The sequence below is a fragment of a genome, unplaced genomic scaffold (genome assembly GCF_019419815.1).
Source record: "Pyrus x bretschneideri cultivar Hongxiangsu unplaced genomic scaffold, Pyrus_bretschneideri_v1 Contig62, whole genome shotgun sequence".
NCBI lineage: Eukaryota > Viridiplantae > Streptophyta > Magnoliopsida > Rosales > Rosaceae > Pyrus > Pyrus x bretschneideri.
This window is the reverse complement of record NW_025999801.1, coordinates 199840-219120: the sequence shown is the minus strand read 5'-3', so window position 1 is coordinate 219120 and position 19281 is coordinate 199840. Positions and strand designations below refer to the sequence as shown.

Genomic DNA, 19281 nt, shown 5'->3' with positions numbered 1-19281 from the left:
GTTTCTCTTGGTCGATTGGAACAATTTTTTATAGCGCATTGGTCAGATGAGCGTGTTTTCTACGCATATTTATTGGGAGGGTAATCAAGTTGCTAATGTCCTCACTTCTTTAGGCGCGGCTGGTAGTGCATATTATTGGTGGTCATGTTCTAGATTTTGCAGCTGCTGCCCATGCTCGTGACCTTGAGTTCGTCCTGTTTTTCATTTTCGTTGATGTTTCTTTGTTTCATCCTTTCAAACAAAAAAATTATCGATTCAGAAAAGTCCTAACAAATACCGAGGAGAAACTTGTATGGCATGAATACATCACCATAGTAACGTCTTGTGCTAATAATGCAAGTATATTGGTTAGTTTCTCCACCAAAAGGCACTATATATAACGGTGTTTCCATGCCATTCAAGTCCCCTCATCCACTTATTGTACAATATGGGATTAATTAAGATCATGAACGTACGGTGTTCAATGCCCAGATTTGACAGTAGCAAACAAGAACAAATCGAATAGAACAAACAGCAAAATATCATTTACCTTTAATTTGCTGGGAAAGGGAGGTCCATAAATGGTAGTGGATTATCCGAGGGAGTGGGGCAACAACAGAACTTTCTTCCCGGACCAAACTTCAAATTCATTAATGGTTTCATTAATGGTTTCTTGGCGCCGTTTATCTTGGTTGCTTTCTCTAAAACCCACCGACCTCATCAATTTCGGTGGAGATAACTCATTACTTGTTTTTCTCGCATTTTTTTTTTGTGGTTGACAATTATACATATTTTTTTCTCTTAGAAGAACTTGCGATTTTCGATATCTTAAGCTGTTATTGGCATCCACAGAAATAAATAAATTGTTATTGATACTCTAAAATAGTAGTCATGCACTCCTCTGTTATTAAAAACACAAAAACGATAAAACCGGCTGAAAATGTGAGAATAGAGTTCAAGGAGAGATGGAAGAGGGGTTGATTGATACTATAGATGGTGTGAGGTTTTGGTTTAGTGGATTGTTCTGAGAAATAAAGCTTTCCTCTTTGATGCACTACGATTCAAGTTCAAACTCTATCATTTTAGTTTAATTTAAATAACAATATCATTTGTAATAGAAAAATTTATGTTATTTTACTTCTCTCCTCCATAATTCTTTGAAGACTTCTTGTGTTATTATTAGGGGTGGTTCGGTATGGGATACCGAACCGAAAGTAGTATCCCGAATCCCAAACCGAAATGTTTTGGGAAGGGAATTTGAAGACCAATCCCAAACCAAAATTTCGGGAATCCCAAATTTCGGGAATCCCGAAATATTTTCGGGATTTCGGGACAAATCGGGAATCCCAAATTAAAATATGAAATTATGAAATATTCTTCAAATATATAATTTAAGAACACATTCATGAACTAGGAATGTCATTTCATTCACACTACCATTTAATCAAATATTGGCACGCTTGATTGTTTTTATCAAAGTCAAAATTCAAATTAATTAAACCCTTTTGACAATCTATTAAGATACAAAAAGAATCAAATATTCTGAAATCATTAGCCATGACAGCAGCAATAATAAAATCCAAATGAATATCAAACAGAACATGAAAAATATGCAAGGTGTAAGGCATTCCAGGTTGCAGGGTATGAATTAGAAACTACTAGCATCAATTATAAAAGAATAATATATAATATATATGTATAAATTAATAATATATAATTTCGGTTTGGTATGGGATTCCCGAAATATTGAGAAGCCAATCCCAAATCCCATACCAAAATTTCGGGATCGGTTCGGAATAGCATCCCGAATATTTGGGAAATTTTGGTTTGGAAAATTTTTGGTTTGGGATCGGGATTTTTTCGGTTCGGTTTGAGATTTTCGGGAATTTTTTCCACCCCTAGTTATTATTGGAAGAGTGGGAAAGAATGCCTTTTATCTTTGTTTAAAAAGAATTGAAAAAATGGCAAAATATGCTCGCCCAATTATTTAATATCTAGTATATATTATTGTCGGTATTACGCTGTCACAAATCTTAGAAAAAACTGTTGAGAGTACAATATGCTTATAAGTTGGACTACTCCTCATGTTATCAATTGGTTTTATGGTAAAATTACTTTATGATATCAGAGCAAGATATCCCGTGTGTGAAGCTAATGACCACAAGTACTCACATCACCCGTTTGTGTTGTCCCTGTACGTGTTAGGCTTGAAAATTTGTCACAAGTGAGGGTTTATATTAAGAGTACAAATCCCACATCAAAAATACAAAGAAACCTTGCATGTGCTTATAAGTATCCAATTATTAAAACCTTAACTTAAAAAAAAAAAAAAAAAAAAAAACTACGTCTCCATGAAACCTCAACTTTAACTTTCTTCATAAACCACGTCTACATGAAATTCATGGAGGAAGCTTGCCAAAAGATAGGAAGTAAAAATAAAGTATCCTCCAAGGATCTCCCTTTCAACTGTCCCCCAAACTCTGAAGATACTCATCTCTCTCTCTCTCTCGCTCTATCTCTCTCTCTCTCTCTCTCTCTCTCTCTCTCTCTCTCCCCCTCTCTCTCTCACAAGCCATGCAACTAGTCATTCAAGATTTTCATGCATTATTTGCTTCAATTTTTGTTCTTTGAAATAAAAGCTATATGATTTGAAAGTTGTTCGCTCCCCCTCCAGGTTTTTTTTTCCAATGCATGCATCTCCACTGCCATAGCTTCGGTCCATTTAAGATCTTCGACAGAGCATCCGGCAACTTACTAGCAACATATACAGCATTGAATACACCATTGTATAAAGAAATATAAGTAAAAAATGGCGGCGGAATTGGCCGGAGATCATGGATCAGCTGTGAGCAGCTGGAGGAGGAGCCATGGATCAATGAGCAGGAGGAGCCATGGATCAACGAGCAGGAGAAGTTGGGCGTCCACGAGTTTTCGCGAAGTGTGGAGCAATCGGGGGGATGTGTTCCACCGCAGCGGGAGAGCAGACCAGGAGGACGAGGAGGAGTTGAAATGGGCAGCGATAGAGAGGCTTCCAACAATTGATAGGTTAAGAAGAGGAATGCTTAAGCAGGTGTTGGATAATGGAAATGTTGGTTATGAAGAGGTCGACGTTACCAATCTCGGAAGGCTGGACAAGAAGAAACTCATGGAAAATATACTCATGATTGCTGAACAGGATAATGAGAAGTTCCTTCAAAGGCTGAGAGATAGGACTGATAGGTGGGTGAATCATATATATGGTTTTTTTTTTTTAACAGATATTTGTGGTGATAAATATTTTTTATCTGGTGATTTAGAAGTTGGAAACTGTGTTTGATTTTGTCCTGACAGGGTTTGGATTGAGATTCCGAAGGTTGAAGTTCGGTTCGAGCATTTATCAGTTGAAGGGGATGCATATGTTGGAACCAGAGCACTTCCTACTCTGCTGAATTCCTCCATGAATGCCATAGAGGTACTTTGTTCTGTTTTCTGCTTTTCTATATATCTTTTTCTTTGAATTTTTCTCTATTCTTTCCCCCTTTTTCTGTAAGACTGTAAATCCAGAATCTTATTTATTTGTGATCATATGTGCAAGGATAGAGCTGTATATAATTTTATCTTCAGTTTTCGAGTTCTTCGATCTGAAAAGGGTGACTCGTTTCTACCTTTTTTTCTCGATTATTGTATGGTGATAAATATGGTCTTTTTCGAGCAAGTTTTTTCTGTGGTAATATGATTGTATACAATGAATTGTAGTAACAGTTCGTACTTCCAAAGATTGTGTTTATTTATACCTAATAGAAGCTGGTAAGTATGTGTGCGTCCATGTACGCGTTTACTGAGAGAGAATTTTTTGTTCTGCTATTCTTAAGTTTGTGTTTTGTGTGAATAGGGGATTCTTGGACTCATTAAGCTCTTCCCGTCAAAGAAAAGAGTAGTCAAGATACTTCGTGACGTGAGTGGAATAGTTAAGCCATCACGGTAATGTCTAAGTCTTTTCAAATTTACATGTTGAAATTGGTTGTTCTTTGATTCCTGGACTGACATTGTCAATCAGACACCCAGATGTTCTCTAATAGGCAAACTTTTGTCGTTCTTCTGATTTAATATGATCGATGTACTAAATGGATTGACTGTATTTGTTTAACTCGTGCTATGTACTTTGCTCATTTTGTTAGCGTTTTCCAGAATGACACTACTTCTGGGACCTCCAGGATCAGGGAAGACAACTTTCCTGCAGGCTCTTGCTGGCAAGACGGATAAGGATCTAAGGGTGCGGCATCCTCCTTCCTTTGCACACTAACAATGTCTTTCATATGTTAGGCAACATCGCCCCTCAGTCTTATTGTTCATCATGAAGCATGCAAATGCTGAAATATTACAATAAGTAAATGTTTATGATTCTTGTTAATTCGACCGGTCTTGGAAATTTTTATCATGAAGATTGCACAAACTATTTCTGTGAAGTTCAGTATCTCACAAATAATAGTTTTCTAAATATTAGAAATTCTAACTTGATCCCCATCAAATATATAACAGGTATCCGGAAGTATCACTTACTGTGGTCATGAATTTTCGGAGTTTTGTCCTCAAAGAACATGCGCGTATATCAGCCAGCATGATCTGCACAATGGTGAGATGACAGTTAGAGAAACGTTGGATTTTTCAGGAAGATGCTTAGGGGTTGGAACCAGATACGAGCTACTGGCGGAATTGTCTAGACGAGAAATAGAATCAGGAATTACACCTGATCCTGAGATTGATACATTCATGAAAGCCACAGCTCTGGCAGGACAAGAAACCAGTTTATTTACAGACTATATTCTGAAGGTTAGCTTGTTCTTATTGGTTACTTATTTTTCGAATAATACACATGGAGTCTACAATTGGTACTAACTAAGAAACTTTAACAGCTACTTGGATTAGATATTTGTGCTGATATTTTAGTGGGTGACGAGATGCGAAGGGGCATATCTGGTGGACAGAAGAAGCGTCTTACTACAGGTTTGTATACAATACACAAAAATGCAAGAGAACAACACTTAACGGACAGTTCATAACACAACCCTGATTTCTAATAAGAAGTCGGTGCGGATGAATGCAGGAGAAATGTTGGTTGGACCAGCAAAAGCTTATTTCATGGATGAAATATCAACCGGTTTAGACAGTTCGACAACATTCCAAATTGTCCAGTTTATGAGGCAGATGGTTCATACAATGGATATCACCATGACAATCTCTCTTCTGCAACCTGCACCTGAAACCTTTGACCTTTTTGACGACATTATCTTACTTTCAGATGGTCAGATTGTTTACCAAGGTCCACGAGAGAATGCACTCGAATTTTTTGAGAGTGTAGGTTTCAAGTGTCCGGAAAGGAAAGGAGTGGCAGACTTCCTGCAAGAGGTTATTTCCAGAAAGGACCAAGAACAATACTGGTTTAGGCAGAATGAAAATTACCGATATATTAGCACATCGGAATTTTCAGATTATTTTAAAAGTTACCACATTGGTCAAAATCTGTCTGAAGAACTCAGGATTCCTTATGATAGATCTAAAACTCATGCTGCTGCATTAGTGAAAAAAAAGTACGGAATCTCAAACTGGGAACTCTTCAACGCGTGCTTTGCAAGAGAGTGGCTCCTGATGAAGCGGAACTCTGCTCTATACATATTCAAGACTAGTCAGCTCACAATCATGTCAATAATTGCCATGACAATTTTTTTGAGAACAGAAATGAAGCACGGTCAATTACAAGATGGGGGGAAGTTTTATGGTGCACTATTTTTTAGTCTCATAAATGTAATGTTCAACGGGATGACTGAGCTAGCAATGACTATATTCAGGCTTCCTGTATTTTTTAAACAGAGAGATGCATTGTTACACCCGGCATGGGCTTTTAGCTTACCAATTTGGGTCCTCAGGATCCCGGTATCACTGATTGAATCAGGATTATGGATCATTCTCACATATTACACCATCGGTTTTGCTCCTGCAGCTAGTAGGTATGTGCCCAAAAATGTAACTAACGTGTGTGTACAATGCTATCTTTATTGTTTAGATATGATCCACAGATGATAACGACTTCTTTAAACTATTCTCAGCAGCACATTTGAAATTGATGCAGGTTTTTCCGCCAACTATTGGCATTATTCAGCGTGCATCAGATGGCCCTATCACTCTTCCGCTTCATTGCAGCTCTTGGCAGAACACAAATTGTTGCAAGCACGCTTGGCACCTTCACACTGCTATTGGTTTTTGTCCTCGGTGGATTCATTGTTGCCAAAGGTTCACTGCGCTTGTATTTGTCCCATCTATAGAATAATGACTCAAGTTTCTGTATTAGTTTGTTATATTCCTGTATGAATGAATATGTTATCTTCTCCGTTTCATACAGATGACATCGAACCATGGATGATATGGGGCTACTATATTTCTCCTATGATGTATGGACAAAATGCAATAGCCATCAATGAATTTCTTGACGAAAGATGGAGTGCAGTAAGATCTCCTTCCTATCATATATCATTTTATGTCAGAGGCCACATCTATTCTTATAATCTGACTGACATTATTATACTGTTTCTCTGTTACAGCCTAATATTGACCCGCGAATCCCAGAACCAACAGTTGGAAAGGCTCTCCTAAAGGCCAGAGGCATGTTTACAGAAGAGTACTGGTACTGGATATGCATAGGAGCACTCCTCGGGTTTTCCTTACTTTTCAACATCTTGTTTATTGCAGCACTGACTTTTCTGAACCGTAAGCGATCATTTCTCATGACAAGCATTATTTCAGTTACGTGAATAAGATTTTGAGTCCAATACTGCTTTCAAAACCATATGCAGCTTTCGGAGATTCTAAATCTATTATTTTGGAGGACGATGAAAAGCAAGGAAGTAAAGAGCAGCCAATCTTGGATAGAATGGGATCCCAGGAATTGAGTTCAGCATTTACTTCCCCAATGCTTAAAGGTTCAAAATATAAAGAGTTATACATACTGCAAATGTTTCTTTTAAAAGGCAGATAAAGGAAGCATGCTAATGATGATACCATGTGAATAACTACAGGTATTGATATGGAAGTGATGAAAACTACGAAGCGAGGAATGTTGCCGAAGTTTCAGCCTTTGTCACTTGCATTTGATCATGTGAACTACTATGTTGATATGCCTGCTGTAAGTCTTCTATGCATCTTTTTCGATATGTAGCATCACATTATGTTGAAATTGTTTAAATCCATCCCTCGTGAATGCTGAAAGCTGTTAGTTGTTCATCAGGAAATGAAGAGACAAGGAATTGAAGAGGATCGCCTCCAATTGTTGCGAGATGCTAGTGGTGCTTTTAGGCCTGGTGTTCTAACAGCATTGGTTGGCGTCAGCGGTGCAGGAAAGACTACCTTGATGGATGTGCTAGCAGGAAGGAAAACTGGTGGTTATATTGAAGGAAGTATCAGCATTTCCGGTTACCCAAAGAACCAGGAAACCTTTGCTCGAGTTAGCGGTTATTGTGAACAAAATGATATCCACTCTCCAAATGTAACTGTTTACGAATCTCTCGTGTACTCTGCTTGGTTGCGTCTTGCAAAGGAAATTACAAAGGAAACACGACAGGCATCTTCTTCGACACATAACTCATTGTTGATTTTATCATTTTTTTGTGACATTCAAATTTGTCAATACAGGTTTTTTAATTTCTTCCCCCACAATGTATATTTATCGTAGTTTTCTCCTTTCTGACATGTAGATGTTTGTGGAGGAAGTCATGGATTTGGTTGAGCTAAAACCTCTGAGGAATTCCTTAGTAGGCCTTCCTGGAATAGATGGTCTGTCAACAGAACAGAGAAAGCGATTAACCGTAGCTGTAGAGTTGGTGGCGAATCCCTCCATAATCTTCATGGATGAGCCGACATCAGGTCTTGATGCAAGAGCTGCTGCAATTGTAATGCGTACAGTGAGAAACACTGTGGATACAGGTCGGACGCTTGTCTGCACTATTCATCAGCCAAGCATAGACATTTTTGAAGCCTTTGATGAGGTATTCGACAATTCTCATTGTCCGAAACTAGTGGCCCGAGTCTTGCAATTTGTAGTTTTTGTTAGCTACTTGCTTTGATTCGATTTGTTTTCCTTTTTTCCTCACAGCTTCTGCTGATGAAGAGAGGTGGACAAGTGATTTATGCCGGACCCCTTGGCCGCTGTTCTCAAAAGCTCATAGAATATTTTGAAGTGAGTATTACTTGTGACGTGGTCATTAGAAATTGTTGAATTATAAACCCCACGCTACCTTCATCGTCAAACTAATGTCTATAACATCTTGCAGGCTATTCCCGGAATTACAAAGATCAGAGATGGTTACAATCCTGCAACATGGATGTTGGAAATCACTTCTCCTGCAGTTGAGTCCCGACTCAATGTGGATTTTGCGGATATATACGCGAACTCTGAACTTTATAGGTAAGAGGAACATTTAGGACCGCAATTGTAACTTGCATCGTTGTGCCTCCTTTTCCTAAAAATTCTTCAGTAATACGCTAACACGATGTTTATATCATTTGATTTTCTCCTTTCCAGGAAGAATCAAGAACTTATAACAGAGCTAAGCACTCCAGTCCCGGGATCCAAAGACCTTTATTTCCCAACCAAATACTCTCAGTCTTTTCTTACTCAATGCAAAGCTTGCTTCTGGAAACAACATTGGTCATACTGGAGGAACCCGCCATACAACGCCATCCGGCTCTTTCTGACTGTAGTTGTTGGTATCATTTTTGGACTAATTTTCTGGAACAAAGGAGATCAAACGTAAGACATAAGGTTTCTCATTTTTTTGTTAGAATCAAGTACAATAGACTTCTTTCGTATTTGTTGCATATTTCTAAAGTTTATTGCAAAATGTTATCGCAATAGATATAAGGAACAAGACCTATTAAATCTAGTCGGAGCCATGTATTCTGCCGTTCTCTTCCTTGGAGCAACCAACACCGCCTCGGTACAGCCTATTGTGGCAGTTGAAAGAACAGTATTTTACCGCGAAAGAGCAGCAGGGATGTACTCTGCGCTGCCTTATGCTTTTGCTCAGGTAAAAGAAGCCGAAACCTTTATATCAAGTTAGGAAAGTTGAGGCATGAGTTCAATCAAAGCAAACTTCATCTTCCATGGAGATATACAGTAAATTTCGTATCCCCTGCAGGTGGCCATTGAGACAATTTACGTTGCAATCCAAACTCTGGCATATAGTCTCATCCTCTTTTCAATGATGGGGTTCACTTGGCACGTTGACAAGTTCTTCTGGTTCTACTACTTTATATTGATGTGCTTTATCTACTTCACATTGTACGGCATGATGCTTGTAGCTCTCACGCCAGGCCACCAAATTGCGGCCATTGTGATGTCCTTTTTCCTGAGCTTCTGGAACCTCTTCTCTGGTTTCCTCCTCCCTAGGATGGCAAGTGTCCCGCGCAAGCTTATAATATGTTAAAAGATTTTCTCATCTCAAGTTATACACATGAATGCTATTCACTTGTGTGACATATATGAAAGAAATCATTGCATTTTATTTATATACGTGCTGATGTTGCAGCAAATCCCGATATGGTGGCGATGGTACTACTGGGGTTCACCGGTGGCTTGGACAATCTACGGACTAGTGACATCCCAAGTGGGAGACAGAACTTCGTTAGTTGAAGTTCCAGGTGAAGCTCGTATGTCAGTGCAGATGTACCTTAAGACAAGATTAGGGTTTGAATATGACTTCCTCGGAGCCGTCGTCGTGGCTCATATTGGTTTCGTGCTCCTGTTCTTGTTCGTCTTTGCCTACGGTATCAAGTGTCTCAACTTCCAAACGAGATGAGCAAGTATATCGAAGTTTTTACAGCTCCATATTTATTTGTTCTTGAAAAGTTGATGCCACTGCAGTGAAAAGTTTAACTGAGAGTTGCATTAATACTTGAGAGAGACGCCGCATTGCTGGGTGGTATATATTAAAGCCAAGGATTGAGTACACTACAAGGCACCATATCCACCAGAGACATTCAACCGTACAAGTTAAATAGATTGAGACATCCAACCATAAAAGTTGTATGTATAAAACTCAAGGAAAACCCACCTTTCTGTTTTCATATTAACACTTTTTAAGTGCCACACTTTGTCGAAATTTTTTTATGTGTACCCACAACAGAATATGATTTAAAGTGGACGGTATAATTAATATGTCTCACTTTAGAGTATATTCTCAATATCTTCGATTATATTATGACATGTAATTTAGCGCCTTGTGTTTTAGGTACACTAAATAATCGATATAATAATATAAGCATGTTATTAGACTGTATTTGGATATGATGACGGTTTGAATTCAATGTCAGTGGGATCAAGCAACGTAAGCATCTTACGTTACATTATAATCATAAATACAGCGAAACTTATGTATAATCATATTGTTGGGAGTAAATCAATTTTATTACTGTAAGGAGGGGGTATTACTTAATAGAGGTCTAGTTAAAAAATATTAATTTTTTATATTTAATTATCTTTATTAAAAGTTGTATGGATACAAAGAACTACATTAGTAGTAGAACATGTCAATTTCGAAGATATAACATTGGAAATAGAGAGACACCTCTTTAATTTGACGGTTGAATGTCTTGACAAGCTGTCTATGTTGACGATCTACTATGTACGTGCAAGCTCAAAGACGTAGCATCAACATTAAAAAAATAAATCATTGTCCAAACAACTTTAGAAGAATATTTTAGTTCATCTTAAATTTTTATTTGTGACATTACATATTTTTGAACTTATTGACAATTATTACTATAAGAAACCATGTTTCTTTAAGATGGTACCTAGCAATTTATAATTCAAGTTTATATAACTAGCCAAAATTGGGACTGAAATTTTTATGACTATAATGTTCCTTTATCGAATATCACTACAAAGAAGCTTTACTGTATTTGGGCGCCTTTTTGGACTTTGGCACAATCGCAGATTCTGTACACCCAGGGCTGTTCAATGAGTTAGATGAGATTGGACATTAGAGATAGGATTTAATTGACAGAGATGAGTCACATAATCCATATGTGTGGTTTGATTACATAGCCTATCATATTTTCTCTTATTTCGAATTGACGTTTGGTGGATTGGTTGAGATTGAACATTAATGATAAGATTAGATTGGCAAGAATGAGTTACATAACCCATGTGTGAGGTTGGGTTACATAGCCCATCATATTTTCCCTTATTTTGAAACGATAGCCAATATTGTCCATGTGACAATTTTTCTCACCAAATATTATTCGGAAATAACGCATCACATCATGCCCCCAAACGGAGCTAACATTGGACTCTTACCCCAAAACGGAGTGTCGAGTGTGAAGATCCCCATCTGTCCCAAAAGTAAATATACAATCTACTTCCAAAAAATAAGACACCCAGAATTTAAATTTAATAAAATGTAAAGCTTCTCGGATCACCAGAAAGTCCGCATCATGCATACTCATAATTTCCTTCTCACTCAAATCATAATTTCTTTCATTCTGTTTATCGAAACCAAATGGCATTTTATACATGAAACTAATCCAACACAGGAAATTTGGCCTCAAGAACGGAATTTACGCCGCTCGGCCTTATAAACATGACTACGAATTGAAGCATAAACGGTACATTAGTTTGTTTACGTAATGTAAGCCACCACGCGTATAAATTACAAGCAAAATATTCGGGATTCCACGAGTTCAGAGTATTGTGCTAATAACGAAAGCTAGCGGTGACTTCGAGTTTCTTACACGATAATTTCTTTTGGGTTCTCTTCAGGGCATGTTCTACGAGAGGGAAACCTAAGCATAATTCTTAAATTAGTATTTGTGCACAACTATGAGCTACCTCTCATCAGGTTTGACGGGAGCATTGGCCAGGTCCTGAATCTCCTTCTTGCTCTTTATCACAGTCCAGCTCCTGGTATGGAAATCCACCTTATCCAAGTCCTCTACAATGCCCATGTACCCATATAGGAATCGCTCCTCCGCGTTGTCTCCCTGCATTGCTGCTTCGACAATTTTTCCGTTCGAGGATGTCGCTCGCTCAAAATCCACTCTGCCACGCTGATGCTCTGCAAAATGCTTCTGAATCCTCTCCGCGTCCCCAAGCCCAGTAAAAGTTCCCAAGAACTTCACCACTAAAACACTTTGGTCAGCAGGCTTCCCTAGGCAAATCTTGATTCTTCCCTTGATTAAACCATTACCTGCCACGCCATGTAGAACCCAAACGATTCAGAACAAATAATTGTTATCCTAACTTCAAAAGGCATCTTGCCATCATATCCTCCGCTCACCCTGAATAATACATGGTACACTATATTCTTATTTTCTAGTTTACTCGATATTTTTAATAACTCTATGCTCAAGCGTAAGTATTGTATAACTAAATAATAAAAACAACAAAGTCGCTTACTTCTTAGAAAAGCCTCGAGTGCCTCCATGGATACAACCTTCCAACTTTGAGGATTGTTGTCTGACATAGAAATATTGTGAACAACAATGACAGGAGGCCAGAGAATCAAATCTTCCTTCTGAGCCAAAGCTTCAGCCCTGGGCAAGACCTGGGGAGCCCATGTGACCGTGTCAGGGGGGACAACAGTACTCCACCCCAACAGAACACAAACTGCTTTTAGAAGACCCAAGTGCTGAGCCCTCAGCCCAACTCTGTGAGACATATATGCGTGTCTTACCAAGCGTTGAGTGTCCATGAATTCCTTCGACAAACTGCAACACATCATATATAAATAAACAATTGAAAAAGATAAAAAGAACATAAACAATGAAAGGACACAGTATTCGTGAGTACCATTTCTACTCCAAAAAAAAAAAAAAAAAAAAAAAAAACATAAGACAGAAACATCTACAATATCTCATTTAAGTATCATATACAAATTTCAGGCCCTAATAAGTATCATATATAAAAATTCAAAAATGAAAGACAAAAATCTAACTTTGATATCTTCATAAAATAACCAGTGAAAACAAAACCAAATGCTATTTGACGAATTACCAAAAAAAAAAAAAAAGGAAGCTATTTGACGACCCTCAACTGCTACAGTCAAGTTTGATTCAAATTAATCATCTTGCCTCTCATTTGCTACAGGGCTTCATTCCTTCGTATCAAGTAATACACATTCATAAGGTGTGATGGCTTATACCAGCAACAAACTACCACAACCTCTTTTTATCAGACTTGGGGCAGACTTGCATCAATTTAAGACATGTCTCCGACACAGTAGATATCCTCATAAAAGTAAGTGCGGATCAACCTTGGAGCAGTAACAAGACAAACCAATGCACATCTAACTCTCGATAATACTTTGTCTAATGATTTTCTTAATTTCACCCCTTTAAGTTTTATGACATTTTACTTACTTATTTCTAATTTGGGTTCTAATCATCTTTTCTAAAAGCTCAAAATTATCTTACTCTTAAGCATATATAGGAAATATCCTGCATATTCAACCTCACGACCAAGTAAATATTTGGTCTTCCCATGATAACGACATGAAAAATCATATTACTATGCATCGTTAGCAAACCAAATGATTGATCTCATTGTCACTGACTTCGTAGAACACTCCATGCGCTCTTGTGAAACTTTAAACCTACTCACTCACATGTTACCACAGAATCTTTGACTCCAATTTTCACTACAAATCCTTCTTTCCCATTTCTTACCAACTATAACTGACTAACTTCTACTTAACTGGCCAGTTTCTACACTCTCCATCCAGAAAAGACAATGGACTCCAGAGCCTCAAAGATTAACTTACCCCAAGTGAGAAGCTATGGAACTTAACACTGCATCATAGGCTACAGTATGCTTTATGATCACATTTTTGCAGGCATTATAAAAATAATGTACTTTCATGAATGTATAAGCCTCCAAAGCTCCTTCAAAGTCCTGAGAAATTTTTAAAAATATTCAGGTAGAATAAGTGCATATATGAGTAATGAAACACTCTGCATTTCGACCTAGATGCCAATAACAGGATACCAAAATGGCTTCAGCAATTAAGTTCGTATCAGAGGCCTATTTGAATCAATGAATCATTTCAAGCCAAGAACCTCATTTCACTCTTGTTCACAATCCATCCTATGTACATCCTATCCCTCCACCTCAAACAATAAACCAATTTGCATAATCTCTTTGCATCACCAAAGCCTAAAACTATATGTAGAATGTCCACATTTACTTTCGCCAGTGAACAAGGAACCAAAAAACACTTGAAGAGGCCCTGTATCATTTTCTGCTGGACTACGACGACCCTTGTTGATCAAATGGTGTCTGTCATTCCCACTACAAAAGCCATGTTACTTGGAAATTTCACCCATGATTGGTAATGAACAACTCCGCAAACAACATTTCGTATTAGAAGATGTTCACCCAATGAACAACAAGGAAAGACTCAAAATACCACATAACTTTCACAAATTTAAGGTCATAACAAGTGACTTGAGTAGTACTAAACAAACCTAAGTAACAAAAGCTTAAAATAACTGCATCAATATGAGTAATACTAAAAACCTCCTGAATGAAAGATGAAAACTGGAGTCCCACTTAAAAAGAACATGACAGAAAAGAAAACGGACCTTCGGCCACATACAATGCAGAACAAAGTACCAGCCTTCCCTTGTTCCTTGTATCTTCTCCGAACAGCCGAGTTCATATTTAGCTTTTTAGAAAATGTTAAAAAGGCTTCATTTACCATTTGCATAAACTCCTCAGAGTCCTCGGATGGCTCAGGACCTGCAGAGCTCAGCCCATTTTCTGATTGATCAACATCAGTACCATCACTTACATGGACATCTTCTAAATAATTATCATGTCTTTTCCAAACTCGGTGCTGTTTGTGAACACTGCTTTTTATATCAGCTGTATGCAGCTTATGCCTACTTAATGGACCAGATTTTTGATGACCCTTTATATATCGATCACCGTGTTTATAGAATCTGACTGAATGCATTTGTTCATGTTCAAAAGAGTGTTGAGATGGCAACCAATCATCATATTCATATTCACCATGACGGTGCCCACCATATACCCTCTCAGCCTTACTGTATCTATCATGGTCAAATCCAGCTGATGCAGATGTATAATAACTGCCTAAATCTCCATCATTCCACTCTTCACCACTTTCATATGAATCTTGGAATTCTCTAGATGTCCACTTACTAGACACCATAGTTCTAGGATTATGTGTACTTATACCTTCTTCAGTAGCATAGTTTCTTTTAAGCATCCTATCTGCTGGTTCATATATTCCAAGCTCCTCTCTCATAATCTGCATTCCAGCAGGATGCCCACTCATCTCTGAGTCATAATTTGACACAGAAGACAGCCTGTCCTGATACTTCATATTAACATCTCTTTCAAAACCATAATCTTCTTTCTGATGTGCGACCTGAAAATCTTGTGATGCCCTGAAATGGGATAGTTCATAATCTTGTGACATTCTCCTTTCTAAACTGACATGTGTGCATTCTGAACCTGAATATTCCGCACCATGCTTTGATGTCTCTGATATTCTTCTTGAATCAGGGTAGTCTAATAAAGGTTGCCTCTGCAAAGTAGGATTATTCAGCATAATGCCCTTTCTTGAATTTCCAGAAAATTCCTCAGTATCACCCATTCTATCCATAACAGGGTTCATAATACTAGGTCTTGACAAATTTCGATGGTTATAAACCATTTGAGTACTATCATAGTCAAGTTGTGGTCGTGGAGGCATCATTTTATGTGAGTCATCAGATGGATATCTGCGATCATCAACTGGCATTGCCCTTGATTTGCGGTAAAAAAAATCTGCATGCTCACCTCTGTTAGGACTATAACTCTGGTAAAATGCCAGGTTCCCCTTGCCAGAATCAGGATCTCTAGGATAATCTGCTGGTGGCCTTTGTCTATATGCATTAATGAACCGTCTGCTACTTGAAAATTCATCCATAGAAGGTAAGAGTGGATCACCCCTATAAGAATCCTGAAATTCACTCCTTACATCTGTGGAGGAGCTAGGATGAAAATCCGTATAATGAGCACCTGACACCATGGGGTACAAACCATCCCTTGAAGTAAGAATGGGTTTCTCTCCTTTGTAGGATTCTGTCACTGGTAATCTATCCAAAGCAACAGGATCCGTATACTGAGGCCGTCCATGCTCAAAATGGGGTAAATTCATACTCCGTGATGATGATGGTAGGTGTTCACAATCTTTTGCAGGAGCTATCACAGGATGCAGGTCTGGAGGTGGCCAATATGTTCCTAGTGCTGTATTATCTTGCATAAGTGTGGATTTTAATCCTCTTACCGCACCATCTTCCACATGCATTGATTTCTGACTCAATGTCCCATGTGTAACGCCAACCGACAATCTGCTTTCATTCAATTCCTCATTGCTGATTCTAGAATCATTGTTCTCCGACCCGTAAACTCGTCTACTATTTGAATCATCATTCACTCTATATTTTGCAGGCTCTACAAGTTCAGGTCTGTGTTGTAACTCCGAAGAAACAGGTGCAAGTGGAGGTGACGAATAATTCCTATGCATAACCCCAACTCCTTCATCAAAATGTGGCCTTTTCTGCATGCCGCCAAAAGGCAGAGGTGGTGAAGTTGACCTTGATCTCCGCCTCACCCGATCAGTCCTTCTACCACCCAAATGCCAACCATGGTCACTCCTTTCAATAGAATCAGTCCTTTGACTCAAACCCACATCCCCTGGCAATCCGCGAGGGCTTAAACTCCTCCCACTAGACTGATCAGCAGCCTCGAGTTGCATATTACTCCTCCTACTACTATTACTATACGGGTCGGGAGCAACCGCATGTAATCTAGAAGCTGGGGATTGCTTATTGAAATTCTCATGCTTCCGAGAATGCATTTTGAGATTCACAGCTCAAAACCCTCAAATTTCTATTTCATACAATTGAATAAATATGATAGTAAGAGCTCGAAAACCCTAACCCTAGCAACACAAATCCAATCACAGTGCAATTGGGAAAACCCTAACCATAAAAAGATTCATATTATTCGATAACAATCAGAGATCACCGAACGGAAATTGAATTCCATGAAAAGTGAGATTTTCAAACCTTTCGCTGGGAATCCATGAAATTTCTGTACATAAATACGATCGATCTTTCTCAGACTCTTTCAGTTCTCGATCATAAACCAGAAAGCTGCTTTTTCATCTCAGATTCTGTGATTGGAGCCAACGGGCGAGAGAAACTTATGCGTTGTTCTTCCACTGGGAATTTGAATTTCTTGGTTTTTCTGGGTTGGTCGCCAAGAGAGTTTTCTCAGCAATCGATGCAGTTGGAAGGAAAGTGGAAGATGATGACGCGGTTTTGTTAGTGGGGTGTACTTTTAATCGCATTTTAATTACGCGGTTTAGCATGACTTTTTGGCTACGCAACCGTTGCTTTGAAATAGATGCTAAAATGTACACATCAGCTATAACAGTAGAAAAAAGATCACACAAATCTTCTCCAACCGAAATATCAAATTCTATGTGGTGATGACATGGATTGGCAGCAAAAGAGGTTGCTGTCACATTTGACAGCAGCTTCAAATGTTTTTCTTTATTAATTGTTAAATGTATTTTATTAATCTTTAATTAATTTAATCATTTATTATAATTAATGTTAAGTTGACCTATGTAATTATCTTACTTTTTTCTTCTTTTTAATTAAAGAAGGTGAACAGATTACTGATTAAACTTTAAATGTCATTTATTAAATTTTAATTAGTTTAATAATTTATTTTATAAAATAATAATTTAGTTTGACATATCAGTTGGAGAAAAAACTTTTAAAAGATGTCAAAGTACCACATAAGCTGTCAAAATTTAAATTTTATGTTCAAAATTTGATATCTCATTTGGAGATGGTCTAAGAGCATTTCTAATGAAAATGTCAAATGTGATGTAATTAGAGATAGGCAAAATACTCGCGGTTATGAGTAACCGCGGTTATCCGTCCATTTAGACTTCACGGTTATGGTTATGGGTATAACGGTTTACATGTGAAATTTAAATGAGTGGTTATGGGTATTAACCGTGGTTATAAGTAGGTAACTGTTTACCCATTTATTTTATCTCTATTAATTAATAAAACCATCTTTGTTAACCAAAAGAGGGTGAAAAGACTGCTTAGTCTTCTATCACACAAAAAAAATGATGGGCAATAATGTAATTTCATATGTCCAAAATTTACTTTTTTTTTATTGAAGCCTCACCTACGTGTGATGTTAAAATACCTTTAATATTTATAAAAAATAAATAAAAAAAAAAAAAAAAACAAACAAAAACAAAAACAAAATCCTCTCACTCCTCCCCCCTCCCCCCCCCCCCCCCCACGTTTTCTCTCCTCCCCTCTCTCCTTCTCATTTCCTTAAAAAATATGCTCATACACACAAAGTGTGTAGGCAAATGCTAGTATATGTAAAATTAATACAAACCATGTTCTCAGTCCAATAATACTTAGCACCCAATAAATAAGCAAGGAATTCATTGGTCATTCTCTTATTAACATTGCTGCAGGAATGATGATTCTCATCCGCAAGAAATTCGCCAAATTAATTTAAATTCCTTATGGGTAACCGTGAAATTGACTGAAATGTCTTTGAAACAATTTTTGTAACCCAATAATACTTAGCAAATATTATATTACTTCCATTGGTAACAGTTAAAAATATCGTCTGTAAACTATTATTTCAATTATTGGAGTGATATAAGGACTTAAAAAAATTAAAATACGGAAATGTATGATAAATGTACCTATAACGGTGTTTAATTGTCAAAAAAAAAAAATTATAACAATTTTTTTTAAATTTTCAAGTTGTTAAAAAACATGACAAGAGAAAAAGGGGTAATGGTAAAAAAAAAAAAAAGAAGATAAACTGGTTAAAAATGGTAAATGGCAAATGGGTATTAAACGGTTACGATTAAATGAGTATGATTAACCGTTTATAAACAATTATGGGTATGGGTATAATCGTTTAGGCAATTACCCAACGAGTAAACGATTATGTGGGTATGAGCATAAACAGTTATGAGTAAATAACCGCGGTTACCCGCCCTCCATAACTGTTGCCCATCCCTAGACGTAATGTCAGATTTTCTATTTTCTAACTCATATGTGGTTTTTTGTTATAAATAATATTTGTATGACTTATTTCAAAATAATCAATTAAAATAAATTTTCAAGATTTATAATTTGTGCGGAACTTACATAATAAAATAATTAAAAAATTATTTGACATGAGCTTTTTTCGTATTCAAATTTGAC

The 19281-nt window shown here is 37.4% G+C and overlaps 2 protein-coding genes across 3 annotated transcripts; one reads left to right on the top strand and one right to left on the bottom strand.

The window, feature by feature from the left end:
- The first annotated feature begins 2298 nt into the window (after positions 1-2298).
- LOC103947005 (pleiotropic drug resistance protein 2) lies at positions 2299-10191 on the top strand. The gene is given in 21 exon segments (XM_009357831.3): positions 2299-3198; positions 3310-3430; positions 3851-3939; positions 4147-4231; positions 4498-4788; positions 4872-4962; positions 5063-5963; positions 6086-6246; positions 6356-6459; positions 6555-6720; positions 6807-6932; positions 7029-7135; positions 7238-7570; positions 7704-7994; positions 8102-8185; positions 8280-8413; positions 8531-8758; positions 8864-9035; positions 9147-9401; positions 9537-9743; positions 9746-10191. Coding segments are annotated over 21 exon segments (4485 nt in total). The 5' UTR covers positions 2299-2788; the 3' UTR covers positions 9875-10191.
- A 1252-nt stretch (positions 10192-11443) lies between these two features.
- LOC103947004 lies at positions 11444-17341 on the bottom strand. Of its 2 annotated transcripts, XM_048572613.1 has the most exons (4): positions 17086-17341; positions 14587-16998; positions 12404-12714; positions 11444-12194 (listed from the first exon to the last, which is right to left on the bottom strand). In XM_048572613.1, the coding sequence occupies exons 2-4, from the start codon at positions 16872-16874 to the stop codon at positions 11833-11835; spliced, it is 2961 nt and encodes a 986-aa protein (XP_048428570.1). In that variant the 5' UTR covers positions 16875-16998; positions 17086-17341; the 3' UTR covers positions 11444-11832. The 2 variants fall into 2 exon arrangements, with proteins under 2 accessions (XP_048428570.1, XP_009356104.2); XM_009357829.3 differs by having other exon boundaries at positions 14587-17341.
- Between the last annotated feature and the right edge of the window lie 1940 nt (positions 17342-19281).